The 9,130-nt window shown below is 50.3% G+C and overlaps 1 protein-coding gene across 1 annotated transcript; it reads right to left on the reverse strand.

The window, feature by feature from the left end:
* Positions 1-1,801: 1,801 nt before the first annotated feature.
* HOXD13 (homeobox D13) lies at positions 1,802-4,959 on the reverse strand. The gene is made up of 2 exons (XM_029225669.1): positions 4,032-4,959; positions 1,802-3,243 (listed from the first exon to the last, which is right to left on the reverse strand). The coding sequence occupies exons 1-2, from the start codon at positions 4,804-4,806 to the stop codon at positions 2,993-2,995; spliced, it is 1,026 nt and encodes a 341-aa protein (XP_029081502.1). The 5' UTR covers positions 4,807-4,959; the 3' UTR covers positions 1,802-2,992.
* Between the last annotated feature and the right edge of the window lie 4,171 nt (positions 4,960-9,130).

A 9,130-nucleotide genomic window follows, 5' to 3' on the forward strand; every position in this document is an offset into this window, starting at 1 on the left:
GGGGGAGGGGGGGAGGAAGGGAGGGAGGGAGGGAGGCTTTGTTGGTGAGTTGGAGAATGGGAAAAGAGGATTTGGTTGCGGAGCTAAACGGCGAGCTCTGCCAATGCCGCTGACTGCCCAGGAGATGGCGAGCGAGCTCCACGCCTGGTGAGGCGCCGCCGCATGGTCAAGATCAACAGTGAAGGGCGGCGCAGCCGGCCTGGGGTCGCCAGCTCGTGCGGTCAAGGCCCGCTGTCAGGCGCGGCCGAGCGTCTCGGAAAGCCGGAGATCGTAGCTGCAAAGCTGGCCCCAGGACAGCGGAGTCAGACGGACCCAGCGGGCTGCCAGAGACTGGAAAGCGTCGCGGCCGCCCCTTTGTGTGGCAGTACGTCCCGGATCCGAAGCCTCCTTCGCCTGTTGAATCACGCGTAGACGCACCTGCCTTGATCCTCCACCGGCGGCGCTCGTAACCTTCCAGGTTTTGGAGGCGCTCTTCCTGCGGCCTTTCAGTCTCCACCCGAAGCAAAGGCCTCTCCCTGAAGCTCCCTTCGCCTCGCGGGCCTCCCTATCAGCCCTCCGACCACCGACCGGCTCCGCTCCTCCCTCCTCAATTCAGAATATAAAAGGAATGCATATAAATAACAAAGTCTTCATCTGTTATTGATTTAGCCGTCAATTCAAATTCCACTGGAGAGCGTTTGAGCGCAGTTTTAATCTTCAGCAAACCTCCCGTTTCTCTTAGGCGGGGAAAACTGACCGGCAGACTACAGATGAAAGGAAAACCTCGAGGCAATCCTGCCTATCCACGTCAGGAAACCTGAGAAATGGACCTGGGAAATAGGATGCGGCCCTGGAGTCTGGAATTTACAAAAAAGAAGGGGGGGGGGGGGGGGGGAACGATGGAGAAGAAGGGGAAACAGGCCCGTTTCAAATGAAAACACGTCTTGTGAGAAAAAGAGAGAAAATGTTAGTATCTCTTCCCGAAGTGGAAGGTCGGGACGGTGTGGCCCCATTTTCAGGGGTTATTTCTTCTTGAAAGATTGAATCGTGGTCACTTTTCCTTTTCTGTCTCCCTCTCTATCTGCCTGTCTCAATTAAAACGAAGTTGCCTGCTCGAAGTCGGTTGCAAGATACGAAAGAAATCAAGCCGAGGAGAAGAAAACGAAAGTAGCTCCGAACCTTGGGTCTCTGAGCCTTCTCTGGCAGATCCATAGGGGAATCCTCCCAACAGAAGAGTTTACATATCGTGTGGGGTTTTACACAACTGTATTTAACTCACATACCAAAAGTTAGCAGCCACTGAATTCATCGCGCCCGGGCGCTAACAACGACGAGGCATCCAGCTTCTCAGCTTCTCAGCGGCCATTTCCCTGAGTGGCAAAAAGCCCTCAGAAATAAAGTTAGTAATGCCTAAAAATTGCGTCTAGAGGTTTAGGGTGTATAATTATGGTTTCAGTCTTCAACTGCTGTGTGCAGGCTGCCGAGAGAAGGCGATAAGGGATAAGCCTGAAATGTTTCTTTTTCAGAAGTAGAATTTAATTGGGAATTTTTTTTGATCTGGTCTGGTAAAAAATATAATTTTAGACACCACAAATTATATGCTAATTTAAAGTTATCACTATTTATCTTAAAGGCACAGGAAAAGGAGAGGGAAGGGGTGATGGAAGTGGAGAGCTGGAGGTTTTACAGACCAGAACTGGTGTTGAGTTTCCTTCATCTATAGGAAATCCCATAGCATTCAGGATAACAAGATTTTATAATAAATGAGACCAGTTTCTAGAGGCAACACAAGCTTGGAAAAAGAAAACAAATGTATAAAGACTCAGAAGAAACAAGAGAGTTCTGTTTATTTGCATCTCCCTAGGAGTAAAAAAGTGATTTTTAAATGCCTGAAGCACTGCCCATGTATCTCAGCTCACAGACATTGCATCTACAAAAATAATCTCTCAGTTGTATAAATATGCAGCACTTTAGAAGTAGTTATTTATCATCACTTTCAGAAACATCTTTTTTTTCTTCCTGGACTTCAGAGCTCCACATTTGTCAGATGTCTTAAAGCTCCACGAGAGCCCAATACATTTGTTCAGACACAGTCAAGTTCTTCGCTGGGTTCTGGATAAAAGTTCCCACCCATGGCCACACTGATTCAAGCCTCTTTCAGGGAACTGAGGAGATGGTCTCAATTCTAGCCCCACAGACTGGAGGCCAAGCAGAGGGGATGCATTTATACCATCCGTGGGTCACTCTGCCAACTGCAGCCATTTAAGTATCTGCATCTAGAGGAATGAAGGCATCATGAGGACACATTATTTCCAAATTAAAGATTATAAAAGCACACATCTACAAGGTGTATTAAACACAAACAATTACAACAGCAAGCGAAAGACCCAAAGTCAGAAAGATTGTCTTCACTCCAATATTGATACAAACCCTATTTAATAAGGTAGCTGCTTTTAAAGCCATCACAGTCCGTCCAGCCTCCTATTTTTAGACTTTCCCAGTGACCCTAGAACACTGCTTGCCCAGAGCTGTTTCCATTTGCTGAGAGCTAATGATTCAATTACCCAATCACAGGATATGAATGACTGCAAATCATTCTGCCCTAATGGATTATGAAGATAAGAAATGCTAGAAACAGGCATAAAAAGTGATTAAAAAAAATAAAACCCTAAAATCAAAATGGCACTTCTGAAATTCATTTGGGGGGATTATTTAAAAATACTTCAAGTCCTTTATACTGGCCTGGAGGGAGAAACAGAACATTAAAAAGTCATAAAAAATAAACCTAGACAAGAGCAAAATAAAAAATAAACAAGTAAGAAACAGAACTACGAAATCAGGTTGGGCAGCAAGAGGTTTTAGAGCCAGATAAGGGGAAGAGAGAAAAACAATTCACAAAATTTGCCATTACTGGCAGGGGAATGGGGGAATTAAATACATATTTAAGTCTTTCCAAAGGTCTTTTGGAGGCAAGTGGAAGCATTTAAGCTCTCTGTGGCCAATCTGGCCCACATCAGGAGACAGTATCTTTGAGCTTGGAGACGATTTTCTTGTCTTTCACTCTTCGGTTCTGAAACCAAATGGTCACTTGTCTCTCGGATAGGTTCGTGGCAGCCGAGATCCGCCGCCGCTTGTCCTTGTTAATGAACTTGTTAATGGCATACTCGTTCTCCAGTTCTTTGAGCTGCAGTTTGGTGTAGGGCACCCTCTTCTTCCTCCCCCGACGGTAGACACACATGTCTGGCTGATTTAGAGCCACATCCCCTGGTATAAAAAAACAGCACAGGAAAAATTATACCGGGATATCTGGAGCACCCAGCTGGGGACTGTGTGTGTAGACTTGGAGGGGGTACAGAGAATGAAGAAAGACAGGCTGTTTACACTTTATTATTATTTACACAGACATATTATTTACATGTTATTAAAGAAAGATTATTTACACTTCAAAGTGAAGGCCAGTATGATGGATCATCATGGTTTCTCAAACCGGCATCTTAACAAGCCTGAGATTTTATGGTGTAGTTGCTGGGGACTCTCATAAGGACAGTTTCTGCAAATGCTGGTTACAAACACACAAACATACTCAGACTTAAAAATAAATATCTAGGCTGTTTATTCAAACTTTGACTTTTCGTGTTCCTGCGTTTGGAGCTTGTGAGCTCTTGGAAGCTTTAGTGGTCACTCTGAGTTATTCATGTCCTTGAAAAGCGGGGCTCAACTCCGTGACACCTCTTTGGGGAGGAGGGGCCAAGGCCTGAGCAAAGGGCAGCAAAGACCTTCAACTTTAGGAGAAAAATAGGCCTATGCCCGCACACAGGCAGAAAAGGGTTGTGAGAGAGGGAATTTAAATCAAAGGATGAATTTACAGATTTCACACAAACTGGACCGACTGTTCCACTGAGTTAACCATGGTTGGGGGGAGGAGGATAGGTGCCCAACTCCCAAGCAGGGGCATAGACTCCCAGTCCATTCTTTTCCTTCTTTTCTCTCTTCCTCTCCCTCCCTCCTTGCATCTCTCCCTCTTGTCCTTCCCCTTTTCCCAATGTCCCTACCTGGGAAGGATGATTTCCAAAAGTGGGAGCCCTGTGGCTGGTCCTTGGCGCAGTACACCTGGCTGTTCCACCCGTTGGCCAGCGTCCAGGACTGGTAGCCCTCCATGGAAATGTATGCCTCGTGCCGAGGCTCCCCGGAGCCGAAGGTAGACACCATGTCGATGTAGCCGGGAACATGCTGGTAGGGGCTCGTGTAGCCCTGGTAGAAGGACACCTCCTTGGCTCGCGCGGGCACCTCGTTGGCCGGTACGCTGCTGCTTGCCAGGCCCGACACGTCCATGTACTTCTCCACCGGGAAGCCTCCCAGCGAGGCGTGCGGCGACGACTTGAGAGCATTCTGCTGTAAGCCCACGCCGTGCGACATGCGGCAGCTATAGTAGCCGTTACCGAAGTGGTAGCCGTAGCCCAGGGCCGGGGCGCCCGGGGGCGCTGCAGCGGCCGCGCCGGGCGCCGGGCACTCTTTGGCGGAGGAAGCCTCCGGGCGCGCCGCGACCACAGCCGAAGATGACGACGACGAGGCGGAACCCGCGCGCTCAGAGGTCCCCGGGTACGCGAAGCCAGAGGCCGCCGCCGCCGCCGCCGCCGCTGCCGCCGCCGCCGCCGCCGCCGCTGCCGCGCGTCCGGAGTGTGTCCCGGCGAACACTGGCGCCGAGAGGAAGCCGCGACACTGGCCCGGCGCCGCTGCCGCCACGGAGGAGGAGGAGGCCGGGGCCGCCCCGGCGGCCCCGCCGTCCGCCCGCAGCCCGTCCATGTCCCAGCTCCCGGCGCGGCTCATGGCCCGGCCTGGCCCGGCCCCGGCCCCGTGCACGACCCCATGGCGCGGCGCGCCTCCTCCCTCCTCTCCTTTCTCTCTCGTCCTCTCGCTCCCGCCCTCTTCCTCTCGCCCTCTCTCCCTCTGCGAGCCTCCCGCCCGCCCGCCAGCCCGCCCTCCAACAGGTTAGCTCATCGCGGGACGTTTATAAAAACGAAGTTCAGGTTGGGAGGGGGCCTGAGCCGGTCGGGGAGCCGCCTCCCTCCCCGAGGGCTCCCCCTCGGGGCCGTGCCATTGGCTGCGCAGGGCCACGTGGGGGTGGGGGCGCGGGACAGCCTGGCTCCGGGCCCCGGCCCCTTGGACCCACCCACTCCAGCCCCTACTCCTCCCCAGCCCTTGCGCAGCCCACCGCCCCTTCCCGCCCTCCCCCGGACCCAGGCGTTTGCGCCGCAGCCACCCCCACGAGCTGATTGCGCGACCGCCCATCCTAGGCCCCGTCTGCGACTGAGGCGGGCGCTGAGGCCTGCGCCTTGTCTCGGCCACGGCAGTTTTTGCCACCTCTCCTTGGCTCCCTGAGTTGCACAGCTAAATGAAGAAGGACAGGGATGATCAGAATAATGTGAAAACAGACTGATTTTTGATCCTGTTGTTTAATTCCTCGGATTAGCTGACCTAGACCCCAAACCCAAGGAAGCTAATTTTCTCTACCTTGCGTATTGCTACGGGGCAAAGGCATTTAACGCGTGTTCTCCTGGGCGATCCTCCGAATTAAGACCGATTGGAGCAGACCCCCCCTCCCCCAATACGCACACACCGTCCACCCGGAAAATGCCCACGAAGCCGCCCTTGGGGCCGGGGACAGAGACTTACAAATAAATCAAGCGGACGAAAAGACCCGTCCTCGGCGCGGCGAACCAGAGGATCTGCCCCAGCGAAAAAAGTCCGAACGCCTGGTCCACGCTATTCGCCTCTACACTCAGGCCAGCCGGGAGTTGCACTCCCGAGCTGGGCTCCCCAGCCCTGGCGCAGCCTCCCCGGGTCCGCAGAAAGACCCTCTGAAGGACGCAGGGAGAAAGCCACTCTGCCGCCCTCCAGGAAATTTCTGCGCCTCGCCCAGCAGCCGAACTGCCTCTTGCATTTTGCAGACACCACCCACCCCCTCCCGTTACTCACACCAATTAATTGAAAACTTCACTTTCCCAGGGACCTTTGTTTCGTTTTCTTTTCCAAGCTGCCAACTGCAGAGAAGTGAGAGAGGCAAATTAAGAGGGTGTTTTTCCCAAGCAAATTTGGGGCTCGTGATGGGAGCAGCCCAGAGCAACAGGGTCTGACTTCGAGGGGGTAGGGTGGGCTCCGGGCAGTCCTGCCAGGGTTTAGGGATCACAACCCTGAGCCCTCTTCATCCCTTCCATTCCTCAGCCACAGAACCCCAGTCCATCATCCTCCATCTTAGACATTAGCGGGGAGCCTATGTGAGTTCTGCGGCAACTCTCAGGCTCCACTTAGCAGCAACATTAGATCTGATGAGCCGACAGTACTGGGGTGGGTGGGAGAGCCCTCAGAGTGAGCCCATTTCGTTATGTAGCAGCAACACCCCAGTCCAGCCCACCTCCAAGAAAATCACTTCCTTGAGCCTGTGATTGATGAAGCCAGCTTGTCACCTAGCCCCAGTGTTCCTGGACCAAGACAGGACCTGGGTGGGGCAACTAAAAGAGCAAGGGAGGTCCTCTTGGACCTGGCCCGTCATCGCAGGGTGGGCTGCTGGTGTTGGGAGTGTTGACACGCAAAACGCAGTAACCATAAAAGGCTCAAATAAAGGGGAAAGTTATGAGAGGGGTGCTGGAAAGGAAAAGCAGGAGAATTTGTTTGACCTTTTTGAAGTCCTAGACATGTTCATGATCAATTAAAGACGGGAGGGGCCTAAACCTCTGCAGAAAATTGCAGAGAATCGAAGTTTACTAGTAAGAACAATTTCGGCTACTTGAGAGAAGGCAGAAGTTAGCAAGAGAAGCTGGATTTGTTTGTTTGTTTTTTTACATGCCAGTCAGAGCCAGATGACAGGGTTGCTGACTTTTTGGAAGAGTTTGGCTGGGTTCTCTTTACCCAACAATTTCAGTACCAAACCAGTCATGGGATGCCGCCCCCTGAAATGCTCTTATTTTTCCTTTGTATCCCCTTCTTTTTCTCAGAGAGGGAAAACATGGAGATACTTAAAAAATTGTTTTTTCTGTTACCTCAAATAAATTTGTTGAAATATTTCAAAGACATAACTGGAACCAACAAACTTTCAGTCTCTCAAAACTAAATATCTCTGTGATTTTGTGCCCTGGAATTTCTGCTCCATTTTCTATCTGATAAATATATTTTAATGACTGATTATATGCTAAAAAAAATGAAGAAAGTGAAATTAAAATAGGAAGGAAGAACTTGTCAAGTTTTGTTGATTTCGGACAGCCCTTCACTTTTGGCTTAATTTTCCATGCAGCAAATTAAGCTGTGCAGGACTGGAAGCAAAGTCTGAATTAATGCTCTCGTTGAAAGACACTTCTCAATGGTGGCCTTGCCTCCAGTTTCCTTGTGGAACTCTGGCAAGACTTGGAGCTTCTCTACCCATCCTAGCAGGTATTCAGAGACCAGGGAAGTTTTGAACAGTAAGGAGCATAGCCTCTTGCTATTCTGCAGCTGAACCTTCTTCCAGTACAGCCTTCTAGGTCCTGGCCCTGGGGGAGGGGATTCCCCTTAGGAAAGAGACTCTGACTGGACCCTATGAGGGCCCCCTAAACCTAGCATCCCAGGGAAGCTGCTGCTATTGGATCATAGGGCAGTGGTTGAGTACCAGGCAAAGTCAGGGCTGCTCTGTTTATGAACTAAGACGACACATAGTTTACAAGCTGGGGGTGGTAGGTAGTGGAGCAATTTTGAGGCTGAATTTGCAGGAGCATTTCATTTAGCTTGTATACCCTGTATCCAAGCTGATTTTAGGTTTAAACTTCACGGGAATAACTTTCTTTAGCTGACCAGGAGCACAGACTGAACGCTGTGTGTGGGTGGGTAGGTGTATGATGTTGGGGCTTTAACAACAGAAATACTCTTTGTTAAACGAAAGTCTTTGCAAACAAAAATATCCCCCAAAACTGATGTGTTGTTATTCAGTGATTTTTGCCATCTTTCCTGATTTTGGTGAGAAACTCAAGGTGGCCCTTCATTGCCCAAAGTCCTACTCTACCAGAGAGAATGAGGTCACCTCTGCTCTCCCCTCCCATCACTTGCTCCTTTCCCTCCTTTGCCTGCCCAAGCACCCTTTTTGGGAACTGATGATATTCTGTAAGTCACATCCTCTCTTTTCCTCGTTGTAGCTGATCTTTCAAATCATGTCCCTTACCTGGGTTGGGGAAGGGGTAGATGCAGGCTGCGATTTAGATGTATTGAAGAACGTAAGTTCCTCTGCTTGCCAAGACAGAAATGAGCTCAATTAACCACCTAATCGGTGGCCATTAGGGCCAGGACAACAATAGCCGGGTCCTAACAGAATGGGGTCCTGGGGACTCCTTTGAAAGTGTTTTCCTTGATGGCCACAGCAGAAAGTGCAGGACACCACTCTAATTAACTTGAAAGAAGCCAAAACTTCAGTGTAGAAATAAAGTCTTAATTCCAAAGTAAAGTCCAGCAGAACTGGCTGGACAGTGCTCTTAACCAAGTCTGTCAACTTTGGCGCTAATTTTCCCTCTGCAGGCAATACCCAATTTCACTCAGGCTGGAGATATCAAAAGGATTTAAAAAAACAGCAAACCCGGGGTGAAGAAAGGGGTCTCGAGCAAGAGCCAGACAGTGGCATCCTGAGTTTAGGCACTTTCTGTGTCTGAGATGTATTCCATTTGGATTTAACAGCACAATTAGGCTTTATTAAATGTAAATTGTTTGCAACAACAAAAAACCTCTTCAAACCGAAGCGTTATTTGGTGAAACCAGGTTTACCTCCCGCAGGGCGGTGAGCCCTTGTTTGGGATGGAGAGAACTCCTACAGTCCTGGCGGGAATTAAACACAGCGAGAGTCTTCCCTCTCAAAGAAGCACTAATCTCACTGCGAAGGGGGAGCCGGAGGGTGGGTGCAGAGCCCGAGGACCCGGGTAACTTGATGTTTTTTTCGCAAAACAAAAGATGGGACAGAAAACCATCTTCCGCTGTTTTGTCCGACAACTCAAGGTGTGGGGTTATCCTCGGAATACTTCTCTAGCAGCATCATTGTTAACTGAAGTCCAGTAAGTGCTCACTCTGTCGGCCCTATGAGATGAAAGAAAATAAATCTCTCTCTCTCTCTCTCTCTCTCTCTCTCTCTCTCTCTCTCTCT

This window comes from Monodon monoceros, unplaced genomic scaffold (genome assembly GCF_005190385.1).
Source record: "Monodon monoceros isolate NGI ecotype Baffin Bay Population unplaced genomic scaffold, NGI_Narwhal_1 Super_Scaffold_16, whole genome shotgun sequence".
NCBI classification, from domain to species: Eukaryota; Metazoa; Chordata; class Mammalia; order Artiodactyla; family Monodontidae; genus Monodon; species Monodon monoceros.